The 17,388-nt window shown below is 40.3% G+C and overlaps 1 protein-coding gene across 1 annotated transcript; it reads right to left on the bottom strand.

The window, feature by feature from the left end:
* Positions 1–984: 984 nt before the first annotated feature.
* On the bottom strand, positions 985–12,539 carry LOC306709030 (deoxyribonuclease-1-like). The gene is made up of 9 exons (XM_079177044.1): positions 12,105–12,539; positions 9,424–9,562; positions 8,102–8,205; positions 7,849–7,938; positions 6,096–6,190; positions 5,614–5,729; positions 5,335–5,486; positions 5,161–5,254; positions 985–1,209 (listed from the first exon to the last, which is right to left on the bottom strand). Exons 2-9 carry the CDS (start codon positions 9,559–9,561, stop codon positions 1,102–1,104), a joined length of 897 nt encoding a protein of 298 aa, XP_079033170.1. The 5' UTR covers position 9,562; positions 12,105–12,539; the 3' UTR covers positions 985–1,101.
* Positions 12,540–17,388: the final 4,849 nt, after the last annotated feature.

Here is a 17,388-nt window from a genome sequence, read left to right on the forward strand (position 1 = left end):
GGAGAGAAGGGAAACTTATAGAATGATACACTTGTTTGGGGGACTTCGTGACACTAGTTGAAAAACGCATCTGCCTTTGGTGTCACATGTTTATTTGTGTCAATTGTGCTAACATTGTTGAGTACAGCTCCCTGCAGCAGCTCACCTTCACTGTTCAACCAGCAAGCTCGTGGAACACTCACCATAATAAGTAGTTTGTTTGTTTCACTTATGTAGCAGAAAGGAACAACTGCATTTTGTTGCTATCCCTGTGTTGGACAGTGACAATAAATTAACCTTGAACCTTAATAGACACAAATGATTCAGTGACATAAATGTTTTCTATCGAAATTTCTAAATACTTTATTTAAAGTGACATCAATCCGTTACAATTTACCATCAAACCATATTTTGTGAAATATTCAGGATGCTAGTTAGCCAAAGCTTCACAGACCTACTGTGCCCAGTTACGGTTGCTGAGCAGTGATTGGACAATTGCTTTTTGGGGGAGGGCTTTAGCAAACAGTCAGTTATTGCTACAGGCCGGTCTCCACCGAGTGCCTAGCCTTGCTGTACCTTCATGAACCATAACTAATAAAAGTAACCCTGGGTGCATTTGAACAGCCCACAGTGGGCGATGCCTTTGTGATCTAACAGATTTATCTACATTTAGCCTGAAAAATCGGAAGCAATGATCGTTTTTGTTGTCAGAGGATTGATTCGTGTGATTAAGTAATAAAATTAAGCTGTTAAAAATCACATCGTCACTTTCATTTTTATCTTTAAAAATAATCCTCATAAAGTCTCTTTTGGTTTCAAGGCAACAGAGACAGACGTACTGCTACTACTGCTGGCGTCACGACATGCAGACAGCTTTAGTTTTTTGTCCAACGTTTTCGATACATACCTCTGAAAAGTGTGCTGCTACTTGATACAATGAAGGTGAATGGACTTTTGTTTGTGCTGCTTCAAACATTGAAAGAAATGACAAAACAGAATAGCAGAAATAATTTGTTTATTTTGGTCGAGTCAATTCATGGTTGCAGAGGGTTCCCCCACTGAGTCATCATCCCAATTCACCGTGGAGGTCTCTGCAACGTCTCTGGTTTTGGCAGTCATGATTCAGGTACCCTTTTTCTTCGGCGTTGTGGTAACCTTTTTCTTCGGCGTTGTGGTAACCACTTCCTTCAGCGTCACCTCCACAGGGAAATGGTCGCTGATCTTAGATGCCTGAGAGAGAGAGAGAGAGAGAGAGAGAGAGAGAGAGAACATTGTAGGATTCCCTTGTGGCACAATTTCGAGTTTGTCCAGCTTCAGCAAGATGTCCTCGGTTAGACAGAAAACAATTTATTATGTTTTGTAAAACTCAAGTCATCAAAATACCCTTTTCACTTGCATCACTACAGGACTACATACAGTACTGGATTTGCATGTTTCAGCACCATCAACCAAAACTATTGACCATTTTAAAAGCATGTTTGTTTAAAAATATAGTCAACAATCCAAACAAAAACTGGTAAGTCTCCTTTTGTTGCCTGGCAACTGCTCAAAGGAAAGAAACAGTCCAGCATATAACCTTCCGTAAAATCTGATTATTTGGTGAGTTTTAGAGGTGCGTGGAGGTGGACTTTGATACACTGATGCACAATTATGAATCCCACTGCTCTTCTTGGCAAAACCGCCCTGTGTAGCTGGTTGTTAACAATGTTAGGGTTAGTTATTAGACCTTTACTAGTTTGGGCCAGTAGAGCCCATTGGTCAGGACATAGAACCTGAACAAATCAGGCTACCAGTACCTCGTGAGCATGGCTGCTGGCCAATCCTTGCGCTTGAATGGCTGCGCAGGGCGGGTCTTGCCAAGAAGAGCAGTAGGATTCATAACAACGCCTTACTGACACCTCCTCGTGTTCAGAATCTGTTGCACCTGTAATCTCTCCCAACAGTGATGTCACCGTGCATTGACTAAGCCGTCACTATACTTCTACATCACTGCTGCAAGGAGAAAACTATTGAAATGGAATAGGAGTAGAACGCAATGAATGGTGTTGTGTTCATTTGACCAGTACAAAAGAAAATTGTGATTATTGATAGTTATGGTAGTTTGTCCTTCTCTGGAGTGGCGGGGAGTAAGGCAGAGTTAGACCCAGAGCTGCTACTGAGCTCATACTCTGTAACCAGTGTAGCATTAGAGGACGATGGAACTAGCAAGCTAGCCACTTAGTCAGCTGTACACTAGTTAGCTAGCTAGCTAGTTGATGCTGGTTACAATAAATGATCCATGGCAATAGCGATGTGCTTTCCTACGCTGTGACAAGAGGATGAAACATTAAGTGGTTTGTAGGATTTCATCACTACAAGGAGCTACTCTTAAATACTTTGTTCTTTTTCATGTCTAAATAATTGCTTTTACAAACTTGTATCGAATTTTAAAAACATAAAATCAGGATTAGAAATTATTTATGATTGAGATATAACTAAATATTGTCTCTAGAGCAGCAACTGTACTGTTTATGTGGCGGGGCCTTCGGGAGAAAATGAAGGAACCAACAACGCCACCTGGGGAATTACACCACAGGAAATATAAGCTTAACATTAAGATATCGTTTCTTGTAGAATTGTTAAGGCCTACAGATTCGTTACCGTTATGAGACAGAGACATGTGTCGTAAAAATTAACCAACGGTTTTATTTAAGGAATCAAAGAAAATAGTCAAATTTGCAGAGACGAGAGCTGTGGGGAGGAACAAATATTAATTGACAAAAACATTACTGGAACCAATAAGGGATCTTCTGTTTAACCATTCAATTCAGGATTTAAGTGTGACAAATATCTCAATGAGGTAGGTAAATTAGGCTTAATGTTCAATAAGAATTATTTTTTGAATTGTCATTATTTATTGCCCCGTGATCAACACATGCTCACTCTTCCATGTAGGTATGTTTAGTTCTTAAATGATCTGCAGATCATGATCAGACACCTGGAGCGAAAGGCGCTAGTTAGTGACATAAGATGCAAGTGGCGGATCGCGTAGCGCGGCCGTTTTTGAATATATTACTATTTTGCTCGACAGAGTTGGAATCCAGGTTGATGCGATCTTTCCATAAATATATTTTCTTCAATGTATTTCTTCATATGTGGCTGTGATGTAGTGCTCACTTATACAAGCGTAATCCCCGCAAAATATATGAGATGTGGCTTTTAGATCTCCAGCAATATGTTTGTGAATGTTTGACGAATCTGGCAACAGAGGCAGAAAACAGCTGCTGCTGTTACGCGAACACAACACACACACGGAAGGAAACCAGTAGGTTTGAAAACCAGTAGGACCGGCACCCACTGCATGCCCATTTGTTTTCAGGCGTTTAAGTCTGGACGGAGATCATCTCGAAAATGATGCTTAAACGCCGTGTGGACAGAGGACTCAGGGAGCCGCAACAGAGGGGCCGAAGAGCCGCATGCGGCTCCGGAGCCGCGGGTTGCCGACCCCTGGTTTAGGATAATAACATTGAATAGCCTACTGAATATAAAATTCAGTTTATGAACTTACATTTATATTTTATTGAATATTTATTAAATAACTGTTTTTCAAGGATTTTTGAATGGATGCTAATTTGAAATCTATTTTAAAAAAATCTCACGTACCCCCTGGAGTGGGGGTACCACATTTACAACAAGTCCGTATATAAAGTCATGTAAAATGTCGATAAAATAAATAAGTAATTTATCATAATAATCAGTAATGAAGAACACAGACATCATATTTCATTGTCTCATCCTGTCTCCTTTGTTTGTTTTTTTACTTTATCATTTGTCTGTGTTTCCTGTTTTATTTTGTGTTTTCCCGCCACTGTGATTGTCTGTGATTGTCCCTGATTGATCCCACCTGTGTCCCATCACCTACACCCCCCCACTGTACTTGCACCTTGTGTTCCCCTGTCTCTGTGCCGGTTCATCTTAGTCCTTTGTGTCAAGCGTTCCAGCGATTCTCCGAGTGTTATGTTCTCTGCCTGTTTTTCGTCGACGAGATTTTTTGCCTGATCCATTTGAGTGCCTTTGAGCAAATATTTCCACCGCAGCCTCTGTGCTCTGTATGCTGACTTCGTTCCATGTATGTGTGAGTGTAGTTGAAGGAGATCCGCCCTGACAGACAGAGCAGAGGAGATGCTCCCTGCAGCGTGATAATAAACTACACCAAAACATTAAAACGTACTAATGAAAAGCACCAGTAACGTTGGAGCTTATCAATTCTCTGGTCTTTAATAATTTAGCGTAGTGCCAATACTGAGTGCTAATACTGAGTTTCGGTGCCCATCACTACCTTTAGTTAACGCAAAAACGTGAAAGGCTCATGGCGGTGCAACATGGCGGACTCTGTGGAAGACGACCCGCTTCCTATAAAGATAAAAATGTATTTTTCTAAGCGAAGTAAAGCATAAGCCTTCTTAGTTTCAGGTCATTATACACTAATAAAAACATAGTTATGAATATTATATTATATTTCTGCCTATTAATCCACACTCTTCCTTTTTACTCATTTACTCTGGCTCTCTACACTTCGTAACCATCTGGTTGGAGGTCGACACGCTCTACCCACTGAGCTACAGCCGCCTCAAAATCAGAGAAGAGGTCAAACGATGTCACGCCCACAAATGATGCAGTCGATATCGCCCCATTTGGGGAACGGCTCTGGGTGAAGCAGCTTTTTGATCATTGATTCTCCGCGGCCATGGAAGTCTAAATTAAACCGAAATTAGCCCGCTGCAACGGCCACGATGACAACGGCACACATAAAAATGGCCCACGCTCTGACTATCCTGCCACAGTGATTTGAATGTGAATGTAAATGTTAAATGTACTTGCTTTTAACACTACATGTCATTCACCCATTCACACACTGATGGCAGGGGCTGCCATGCAAAATGCCATCTGCCCATTAGGACTAACTAACATTCATCCCACACATACACTGAAGGCACAGCTTTCAGGAGCCATCCTCTGATTGAAGGACGACCCGCTGTAGCACCGAGCCATAGCCTAGTTCTATGTCCGTTCTACTCCTTCATTTATTTCTATGGTGAAAACATAAAAGTGTTAAGCTGCTCTTAATAGACCCGGTCTTTGTAAATTGCAACTGATGTGAATTCTATCATAGAGGAGCGTTAGAGCTAAAGTTGATTTTACCTTCTTCTTGGTGAGACCAAAGGCCGACATGAAGTTGTAGACCTCAGCACTGTCGGGCACCACACCCTTCATCATGTCATCAGTGACCACAATCCTGCAGATACAGGAAGAGGAGTGGATTTTAGAGTCTGTACACCTGTGTGTGTGTATGCGTGTGTTTGTGTGTGTATCCACCTGTCATAAGGTAAGTCTGTTTTCACTGTAGTTCCCTGATCGTCGGTGATCAGCCAGTGGAACGTCTTGTCCTTGGAGAGGTTGAGCTTCGCCTTTTTGGTGGCCGGTACATAAGTGCCGCCAGCGTTGAAGTCGCCCAGCAGCACGATGTTCTGCAGGGAGAGCAGAAATAATTTCAACCACCTCATATAACAAATTAATCATCCTTTACACTCTTTTTTATTTTATTTTCCACCAAATAATTGGTTTTGCGTGTGTTTTCTGGAGGAGAACATTCACATTGTTGGTCCAGCGCTTCTTGACATCTTCCACCACGTCATAGAGGGCATCGATTTGCTTCACAGTATCAACGCCTGGAGAGGTGTGCTGGGCGATCAGAACAAAGTTCTCCACAACTATAAAACAGGAGGAAGGAGAAAGGAGTGAGTGAACGAAGAGGGAAATGCGAGATGACAAGAGACAAGTTGATGTTTTGGATATGGCAGACATGATTCATATAACAAAAAAGTGAGCTCACTGTCTTTTAAATTTAGAGTTGCCGGCCCTATTTGGCTGACATAAATACTGTATGGCAGTCAGAATTCAACTGAAGACAAAACATTTTTAAAGGGGCCTTGGTGATCGTGACCTCAGAATCTCTCACACACGTCTGGTGTTTAGTTCTCAGTTGGTCGCCTAACGAGAGAGGCAATCCACATCACTGGCGTCTGACAGTGAGAAAGAGTTATCGCTGTTCTTTGCCGCACTCTTTCAGAGCCTACCGGTTTGTTTGGAGGAGAACTCAACGATGAAGGGCGGGCGGCTGAAGACACCTTTAGTGTCTTGGTAGCTATCAACCACGGACACCATCGACTCCCTGCAGAGGAAAGATAGTACTTAACCACATCTCTCACTTCCTGTAAACATATTGCTTTTGAAGTAGTCTTCAAAAAGCGGTTAAAGTTCATCAACTCTTTCCTGTTCACAGCTATTCACAGCATTGCTGGAGCATTGCCCAACAAATGTAAGTGTGATTACCAAAGGAAGACTGTATTACTAAATACAGTTGGACCAAAACGTATTCTGTATTCACGAATATTCTTTGCAGAAATTACATTTCATGATGTATTTGGTGTTTTTAAAGTGGTCTATTTATATAGAGTATGGTGGGCTATGCTGTATATTGTGCATGTTATGCTATTATGTGACACTCCATATCAAATGGGAATTTCAAATGCATTTTTATTTTTTACAACACATCTGCAAGTGGTTTGCATTCAAAAAGGAACAGTGTGTAGGATTTTGGTGGATCTATTGGCAGAGTGTTGCATGTTTTCATCACCTGAAACTACGAATCGTTGAGTTTTTGTTAGCTTAGAATGAGTCTTTCATAGCTACGTAGAGAGTGGGTCTTCTTCATGTAGTCCTCCGTGTTTCTACAGTAGCCCAGAATGGACAAACCAAACGCTGGCTTTCTGTGTTACCTGAAGGCGCCTGTAGTTTTCCGACATTCTTGTAAAAGGAGGGATGAGCGAAGAGGCGTTCAGTTGGTTTGAATCTGCAACCTCACCACTAGATTACATTACATTACAGTCATTTAGCAGACGCTTTTATCCAAAGCGACTTACAATAAGTGTATTCAACATAGGTATTCAAGAGAACTACTCGTCACCAGAAATCATAAGTGCATCTCCTTTGTTAAACTCCGATCTGCTAATATCTGTACTGAACCATCTTTCATAAAACCAGTGGTGGGGAGTAACCGTGTTGTGTGGATTAATCTGTGGACTCTTTGAGTGTGTCGAGATAAACAGCGATACTTTTAGGAAGAAAGGAAGTTGTTTCACCAACTTTCGAGGGAAATTGGATCAATACGAGCGGTGTCGGTGTGAGCTCTGTGCATCGGACCAGAAACACGTGTCAACTTAAGGTTTACACTCTGCTGCATGTTTTGGACACTATACACATGTACTATTTTGAGTTACTTGTACTTGAGTGTTTCCATTTCCTGTTACTAAACACGTCCGCCCCACTACATCTCAGAGGCAAATATTTACAATAAAGGTTTACTTCAGTTACTTTACTTAAGGTTACTTTTCAGATTGTGCTTTCACATCCAAAACATGTAACATACATTATAACATGACGCATTGGTACAGATTAAATTAGTAAATTAGATATCAAGTAGTTCAAATTGGCTCCACCAAGACCAGCTAACAATAGTAATCTAGCATTGTAATCTATTACTCTGACAGGGCCGGTCTGCTGCATTATGTGGTGATACTTGTGATACTTTACGTTTTTCTGATAATACTTGTGTATTCGATGTCGAATGCTTGTAGTTAAGTATTTTAATTGTAATGTTGGCTACTTTTACAAAAGTAGTCTTCTGGCACTAATCACTGAAAATTAGGACAAAGACACTGTGCAGATCTGAACTTTAAAAGAGAAATAGTTTGTTTTCTGTTCACTGATGCGGGGTCTCAACGGAGGATTCCAACAGAGGATCGGTTGTTTTTGCCTCTCTCTGTTTACCTGTAGAGGAAGACATATCTCTCCTGACTCTGTGGAGTAGCACCCAGAGGCTCGCTGTAGATGTTCTTGAACCCGTGCAGAGGGCAACGACTGCGAAAACACACACAAACACTCACACAGATGTAGAGCATCATTTTGTTTGTCTCAAATCATAATGTGAGTTCATGAGCCGTCCAACTTAACTCCTACAGAAGGTCACTATATTCTGTGTGTAGTAATATAAGCACTACATAAGGTGTGTGGTTAGTCTAACCTGTTGACGGCCGTCATGAGTCTTTTGATCACTGACTTATCCTGGTCTTCCGGATCCTGGTCTCTGACCTCCTGGATCAGAATGATGTGGTAGCGACAGACAATCTGAGAAACAGAAAACAACACATATCTGATTAGAGTTCTTGCAGCAGTGCCGTCTAATTATATTAGTGGTCTGTTTAGTTTCATTCGATTCAAGTAGAGTTCTCCTGAAACAAAGAAGAAGAACTAAAAGAGGTGAACCAACATAACATCTCCTTTTCCAGTCAAATTAAATAATCTGTAATCGTTATTGTTCGAGGTAATAAAGGGGTACTTCACTAATTCCTCACTTAAAAGGTTCAATGGTCATGACAGGGTTCAATGTTAATGTTTGTTTTTGCCCCCATATCAATTGTTTCATTTATTTATTCTTTGTTGTTGTCAAATACTAACAAAAACCAAAGTCAGTAAATGAATCTGGAGTTTCGGCCACATCCTCTGACGCCGTTAAACTATACTAAACTGTTTCCGTTACATTTGAGGTGCTCGCTTGTACTTCAGTTAACAAAACTTTGTCTTTACCCCCCATTTTCTCGCACATGTGCAACTCTCAACAGAGATGGGGAGGAAACAAATGGCTCACCCCTTAGCTACTTCCATCGTCAGCTCCCGAAAAAAAAAGTGTTTCATTCTTTTTTTTACAAAAGATTTATTAGCCCGACTTGGCATTTTACTTGCCCCGGGCAGCCCTTGTTGTTGAGTCCTGCATGGGAAGTACTACTTGTGTCTCGAGTGTCTCTGGAGGACACAATAAGCCCTGATGATGTCATAGTGATATATAGTGTCATCAGGGTAATATGAGCTTGGGCTTGGACAGTACAAATGGAAAACCTGCATTATAAACTGAGCACATAGTATTTAAAAGCCATGGACATTTACCACCCAAGGAGGTTCTAAAGAAATGATAAAACGCTTAATGGTTGAATTATGGGAAATTTAGGATCCATTTATTATAATTACTTTTTAATCTACCACTTGTGAGTCCTCCAACTTTATGGATTTGAAAAAGAATAGCTGGAGTGCCCCTTTAATCTCCAAAAGCCTCTGAACAATACAGTATTGTAACTAAATCTAACGACATGCTCATACTTCTAATGTGCTTTCTAATGTGCTACCAACTTATTGCAATTGAAGGGAGGCCAGATGTCGGGTAAACCTTGTGCTATTTTAACGTTACTCAGCGCTGTTCAAAATATATCCTCTTTATATTGTGTTTGTGATGAGATACAGTCTTAGAAAAAAGGAATATTGGATGCAAGAATAAATAAAACATTTTCAGACCTTGCTGATGTCGTTCATGAGATCCTTGTTGGAGGATTTCTTGTCTCCAAATGTCTGGATGTTGAAGGCTCCCAGCAGCAGGGAGGTAGACAGATGCAGCAGGGCCAACAAGAGGCCCAACGCACACACCCAACGCATCCTGGGCCAAAGAGGTCACATTAGTGTGTATATTTAAAATACATCATTGTAAATCTTGATTTTATGACACATGGACAGTTAGCATGTAATAGTTATACTGCATGCTAGAGGAGCCTGAAAGACTCTCTGCCCTGCTGTGGGAGTCAGAGACGCACCAACACCTGCACCCCTGGACACACGACAGCAGGATCCCTATTCCGGGCACTTTATCTCACTGCGAGTCGGCAACCCGGCGTTTCATGTGCTGCTTTTTGCAGAGGCATCCTGGGTAAATTAATACTCCAGCAGGAGAATCATTATTCTGTTGCCCTGGTCACGATGGTGTGGATGTGATTCTTGGAGCATAGGTTGTAAAATACAGTGTGGTGACCTTTTTGTTATCCTATACGCATACTGTTTTTACATTTAGTCAGCCAGAGTAAAAACCATATCCGGTGTTTAATGAACTATCTTCGCCTTTAAATTAACATCTTATTAAAGATCAAGCAAAACCAGTCCCTGTGTATATTGTTAGATAATCTGAAATAATTGTTCTCCAACTGTGTAACAAAAATAGGTTCCAGATCATTAATGCTGTTAACGCTTAATTCCTAGCCTAATTAAATACGTTATGGAAGAAAAAAATAGTAACATAAGACAATTTCTGACTTTTTTTCAGTGAGTCATTCTCAACATGTGTTGGGCTACGGTGTCAGAATGACGAATACAGTTTGAGAACAAGAAGATACAAAATAGCATGCAGACTCTACAGGATGATTGTTTCCTTGGCAACTATCATGTTTTTTCCGAAAGATGTATAGATTTTAGGCGTTGTATTATCTCAATTTGCTTGCAAAAAGTTAGTGCATAAAGCTGCCGTAAATAGGTCACGAAGAAATGACTGGCCCCCCACCAGGTTTGGGCTGAGCCCCGAATGTTTACAACGTCTGGCTCCGCCCCTGCTCTGTGACATTTAGAGTGTGTACTGCTGTGATGTGTTTGGAAGTGTAGAGTCTTCTGGAAAAATACATTTTCTGTCAGGTCCCATGTAAGGGTTGCATACAAACGCATTGAACCTGACAGCAGATGTACGTTGAACTAGAGTGTGCAGGTGATCAACAGAGGCTATTTTTACCTGCGGCGTTCACAGCAGCAGTGCGAAGGCAACAGATGGCGTGAATATGTGATGAAGGGAGTTGATTTGAGGTGTGATGAAATCTCTCTCCTCTATTGAGTCATGTTTACATGGTTTTCACGCCAAAATGTAAAGTAATATCTCCCAGTAAAAACACGAGGTGAACCAAACTACAGCCTGGAAATATAATGTGTGTCGTCTTTAGACACACTTGTTTTCTGAAGGATAGACTTACTTATACACTTATTCATTTATTTGTTCAGAGGTAGATGCATTCTTAAATATAATCATGTAATATATGAACATCAATGTCATGTAGCAATCATAGTAGAACATGGTTTTTATGTTTCCTTCACATAAGATGGGACATTGCTGAGGTAAAACTAATTAATTAATTATAATAATTATGATAATTATTTGATGGTAAAACACATTATACTTTCATTAATAAGTTAAGTTTCACATTGTTTCCAAATTCATCCATATTTCAAAAGATGGGCAGAGATGAGTGTGATGATGGGTGTGCCATTATTGAGACCTCAGAAAATGTTCTATTGTGCTGTGATGGATGGAATCAGTAAGTGGCATTTAGTGGTGGAATGAGTCCATTTACTCAAGTAGGCCTACTGTACTTTTGAGGTACTTTTACTTGAGTATATCCACATCCATGCACCGTACATCCATGTTGTGCTTCTGTATATTTCTATTCCACTACAATTCAGAAGTACTATTTTTTACTCCACTTTATTTATTTGACAACTTTAGTTACTTTGCAGCTTCAGATTGTTAATAAAAATAAATAAATATGATGTATTAATATAGATCATGCTGAATCTCAGCATATACATTTGTTAAAATTTGTTTTGCCTTTACCAGCTGCAACATTAGTAACAATTACACATAAACCCACCAGTTATGATAATCCAGTATTATAAAATACATTATAATGAAATGGGACATTCAACACAATGAATAGCTACTTTTACTTTTGGTTCTTAAATAAGCTATATTTTGATGCTATTAGGACTACTTTTTTGAATGCATGACTTTTATTGTAGTATTATAGTACTATTTATACATTGTGTCGCGCGCGGTGCTCCCGCACGTTCTGAAGAATTTTAAAAAGAGAAACCTGTATGGGTGGTCAATTATACCAAACAGTAATATATGACTAAAAACAACACGATCAGTTGTTCATTCATTTTTAAATTTCTTGACCGTAAAACATGGATCTTAATTTTTTCTCTTGATTTTAATTAAATGTTCCCTCCACTCCCTATTCCTACGTTTTAGTATAGTATAGTACTCGGAGTGAGGTGTCCCCAGGTCTCTCCTACTTTAAGAATGCATGTGACTGTGTGTGTGTGTGTGTGTGTGTGTGAGAGATGGTATCAGTGATGTTCCGTGGTGGGAGCGTGCTGCAGCTTACCGCAGGGGCTGAACGATCTCCCCCTAGAGGAGACCCCTCCCTCTTGGTTCCGATGTCCTGTCCGGGATGGAAATATGGAGCAAATAGTTACGTTTTCACTTGTTTATTTAATTCAATTCAAAGTATATTTCCTTGGATTCCAATTCAGAGAAAAAGTGGTCTACAACAAGTTTGCAACACCAGAAAAAGAATAAAACCTAAACCAGTGAGCAAAGTGTAGCCTATTGCCAAAAAGTCCGGAGATTGGTTAAATTAATTTTAAATTGAACACAGGTTACGACCTGCCGCTCCCCCTTCTTCTGCCTTGATCTTCTAAAATCGAAGGTATTTATCATCAGCTGAGCAACAGCCAGAGGAAGTCCAGCCCTCTCGTGTCTGTCTTGTGAGACAGCTAGGAGCACTGTACTCCGCCCGGACAGGCTATTGCTCTGGTCAAGGCCTTATCTGACCGCCTTCCGTCTATTCTGACTATAGTGACCCCCCCCACTGTTACTCAGGACTCTGCTCACTGTTAGGTACAAGACAATGGAAACATGATATCACAGTAAAAAACGATTACAGGTTTGTACAGGTTTGTTGCCAAGCATGGATTATATAACAGAGTAATCTCTCAAATATTTGTACTCTTTGGCAAGGCTATTTGACTGCTACCTTTATGAGGTAGGAGCCCTATCCCTAAGCAATAAGTGGTAAAATATCAAGAATAAAAAAAGTTATATGCAAAACGCTGGCTAAAATGCATGAAACATCAAAAGAGGAACTGTATGTGCATATCTGGTTAAGCGCAGGCATCACCAAAAGAGGAACTAAAACAGTAATTCACAGATAATTCATGGTTTATCGTTCTGCCATCTGTTTGTGTGTGTGTTTTGCAATTGGTGTGTTCAATGCTTGGCCCAATGACTTTGCTATATGTTAATGTCTGTGTGGGTGTGTGTGGGTGTTGCAATAGGTGTGTGTGTTTAACACTGGGCCATATGACTTTGCTATATGTTGATGTGTGTGTGTCGAACTGCACTATGTGTAGAACACAGTTCAGGTGGCGCCTGCTTTGGAGAGCCATAGATCCCTATGGCTTCTCTAAGTTACATTTATTTTTAGGTCTTTTTGTACATTGTTTTGCTATAGTGTCATCTAACACCTACTGACCAGGGCAGTCCGTCCAGAGGAATTCGTAAAAATATTACAGACCCTCTAACAACTGTAATATTGCTACTTTTATCGGCCTCCGTGGGGGTCGTGTATCGGTGGCATTTGCTGACAGCCAATGAAATTGCAGCATTATTAACGCTGTCCAAGGTGCTCAAAATCCACTTTCATAGCGCTGTTTTCAGCTCCTGGACGCAGGTTCAAGTCTCAGTTGGGGCAAAGCCACTCATCAATGATAAAGAGCTATTTATAAATCAAGAAATGTGTACCCAACTTTACCGTTTACTGATTATCACTAGATTGTAGTTATTAAGTACTTGACTTATTTATGGATATTAACCTATTATATTGTAGTTTTCCTAATTATGAACAATTCAATTGCAGTCACTTAATTACTTCAATTCAATATTTATTTACTGTTCACTATAATGATTCACTTATTAATGAGACGTGTAGACATTAGTGAACAAAATATATTTATTAAACACAACAGGGACAGAGTATGTATTGCCCATAGTGCAAGGTCACAAATATACAACACAAATATGTACAACAAATATAATAATGAATCCAGTAAAAAATGATCTAATTATTAAAATGAGCAAAGACATACACGACTAAACACTCCCCTTTTCTTTCTCTTATTTTCCCTTTTCAACCTCCCATCTCTTTTAGTCTTTCTCATAAAAAGGAGACGCTGGAACTCATTCCAGGTCTTCTCCTTCTCCATGCCCTGGTCTTTGTAAAGGGAAAATACTTTACCAGGGCAGTAAATCTACTTCCCTGTTAGTCCAGGGAACCCCGTGTGAATGTGAGGACTCTTTGGATCCTGCTTCAGCTCCATCTGACAGAATCAACACTTGCGACCTGTGTGCTGCAATTCAGTCCTCTACCTCTTTGCCATCCAGTTCCAGCTGAAAGAACTTTGGGGAAGGTGATTTGAGGAGATGCTGTCGATTCATTCTGTCTGGGGAGGGAGGGAGACGCCACAATGACACCATCTTAGAGAAAGTCTACACATCATACTTCAGTAAAAAAATATGTATTAATACCACCACATGGTGTAAATACTCTTTTACAAGTAAAAGTCCTGCATTCAAATCTTACTTACTCAAAGTCTGACTTAAGAGTCAAAAGAGTCCGAGGTGCATATTTACTTGCTTCTGTGAGTCGTGTGGGGAAGGAGAAGGCCTGTTGTGAGCAGGGCACAGAGGCTTTGCTTGTGTGAATCCCCGGAGGCTCCTCTGCAACTTCTCTCGGGAGGTTTTTATTTACATATTTTTTTACTGAAGTATGATGTGTAGACTTTCTCTAAGATGGCTCTCCAAAGCAGGCGCCAGCTGAACTGTGTTCTACACATAGTGCAGTTCGACACACACACATCAACATATAGCAAAGTCATATGGCCCAGTGTTAAACACACACCTATTGCAACACCCACACACACCCACACAGACATTAACATATAGCAAAGTCATTGGGCCAAGCATTGAACACACCCATTGCAAAACACACACACAAACAGATGACCGAACGATAAACCATGAATTATCTGTGAATTACTGTTTTAGTTCCTCTTTTGGTGATGCCTGCGCTTAACCAGATATGCACATACAGTTCCTCTTTTGATGTTTCATGCATTTTAGCCAGCGTTTTGCATATAACTTTTTTTATTCTTGATATTTTACCACTTATTGCTTAGGGATAGGGCTCCTACCTCATAAAGGTAGCAGTCAAATAGCCTTGCCAAAGAGTACAAATATTTGAGAGATTACTCTGTTATATAATCCATGCTTGGCAACAAACCTGTATAATCGTTTTTTACTGTGATATCATGTTTCCATTGTCTTGTACCTAACAGTGAGCAGAGTCCTGAGTAACAGTGGGGGGGTCACTATAGTCAGAATAGACGGAAGGCGGTCAGATAAGGCCTTGACCAGAGCAATAGCCTGTCCGGGCGGAGTACAGTGCTCCTAGCTGTCTCACAAGACAGACACGAGAGGGCTGGACTTCCTCTGGCTGTTGCTCAGCTGATGATAAATACCTTCGATTTTAGAAGATCAAGGCAGAAGAAGGGGGAGCGGCAGGTCGTAACCTGTGTTCAATTTAAAATTAATTTAACCAATCTCCGGACTTTTTGGCAATAGGCTACACTTTGCTCACTGGTTTAGGTTTTATTCTTTTTCTGGTGTTGCAAACTTGTTGTAGACCACTTTTTCTCTGAATTGGAATCCAAGGAAATATACTTTGAATTGAATTAAATAAACAAGTGAAAACGTAACTATTTGCTCCATATACACAGCTACGGGTTATTATTTGTTTTGTGTAAAAACCGCATATTCATACAACATTTGACAAGTGCCATAAAATGTTACATGAAGCTCAACACCTATGAGGGCTACAAATACACTAACTGCAGAGTGCAGATACATGAATACACGCATGACGGGATGCTTCATCATTAACGGACAATGCATATAGTCAGAATCAATGTAATTCACTCAATGACAAGAACAAACTCACAAGAACCAGTCATATATATTAATATGACAACAAAGCAGATAGAATAACATAAAACCCAAATAACACGATTCAACAGGCCTCTGCACATTCCAGCAACACTGCGGCGCTAAAACACGCATTCCGCCACACAATCAAGAGCACCATTCAAATATTATTCACATCAGAGGAAACAATATCATATCATAATAACAACACGATAGAAAAATGAACACAATAGTAACGCTACTGCAGATGTAAAAAAATAAAAGCAGTTCACTTACCAAAGCTGCTGTTCACTATTTAAAGACAAAGTCCATCCTCCTTTCTTTGAATACAAAGAGTTCAATACCGCGGTTTTTCAGTACATCGGTTCACTTCCAGCAAGAGGTCCTTCTCGATTGCCATGGACGCCAGTGATGATAGTCGAGCCTCCCCAGTTGTATTTCTTGAATACGTTTCAATGCGTTTGAGGGCTGAAAATGTCCGCCAGATAGAAGCAGTAGATATTGGGATTGTCACCGCCAAACATGCCAAACCGCTAAAAATGTAATGTCACGTAAAAACTTCTTACATACACTTCTTTAACCTTTAACTCTTACTACTACAAAGTTCTGCTAGCTAGTTTCACAACAGTCACGCCCACTGACCAATCAAATCGCACGTTAATGCTGACGTACTTGGTTAGGCCAGCTAGCAGGCTCTGGCACATCAAATAATACGCCCAACATGTGAAACTAAAAATCTGATTGGTTGAAGACTATGACAATCAACAATATCGTCCCTATTTACTTAAACTGCAAAGGGATGCACTTGTAATTCTGAAGGCCTCCGGGCAGATTTCTTTACTTAGAGACAGCACAGGGGCGAAATCTGATTGGATAAAATCAGACACTCCGCCACCAGGTTTTCCAAAATGAACGCCCCTCAGACTTTGGCCTCATATTTCATACTTAGCTCAGTGTGACATTTGCTTTAACTGAATCCTTTCACGCAAAGATGAAAGAACACAGGGAGCGTGAGAGAATTACTAACTCAACTGCCAAATGAGGGAGAAGGATAAATGATTTACAGCAGAAGAATAATGACGATAATTCACAGCTTGTAATTGCGACGTGACATTTCTATTATAATCTATCTTTCCTGCTTCACCTTGTATCAACAGAAACATCCAGGAACCATTTGCATGTCTAACATTCTGCTGGCTGAAAGAATCTGTCATTTTATGACTAAGTGTTTTGATACTTTTGGCTATACTTTTGGCTTTTCATGCCATTAATGCACGCCCACACTTCAGACACACACACAAACACACACACACACACACACACACACACACACACACACACACACACACACACACACACACACACACACACACACACACACACACACACACACACACAGAGACACACACACACACACACCTGTTCTGCAGACTTTGCAGAGTGAATGACCCACAATCCATAGCTTTGTGAAGTTAAACATGGGGTTACCAGGGGAAACCCAAAGCCATAGAATGTTTTTTTTGCCTGGCATTATCCATTTACACAGAAACATTAACATTAAGTTTTACAAGTAAATAGATTTGACAGTTACCTCTCGTCTCGTACGGCAAGAGCCTGGAAGACGTTCA

The sequence above is a fragment of the Pholis gunnellus genome, assembly GCF_910591455.1.
Source record: "Pholis gunnellus genome assembly, chromosome: 17".
In the NCBI taxonomy this organism is placed as follows: domain Eukaryota; kingdom Metazoa; phylum Chordata; class Actinopteri; order Perciformes; family Pholidae; genus Pholis; species Pholis gunnellus.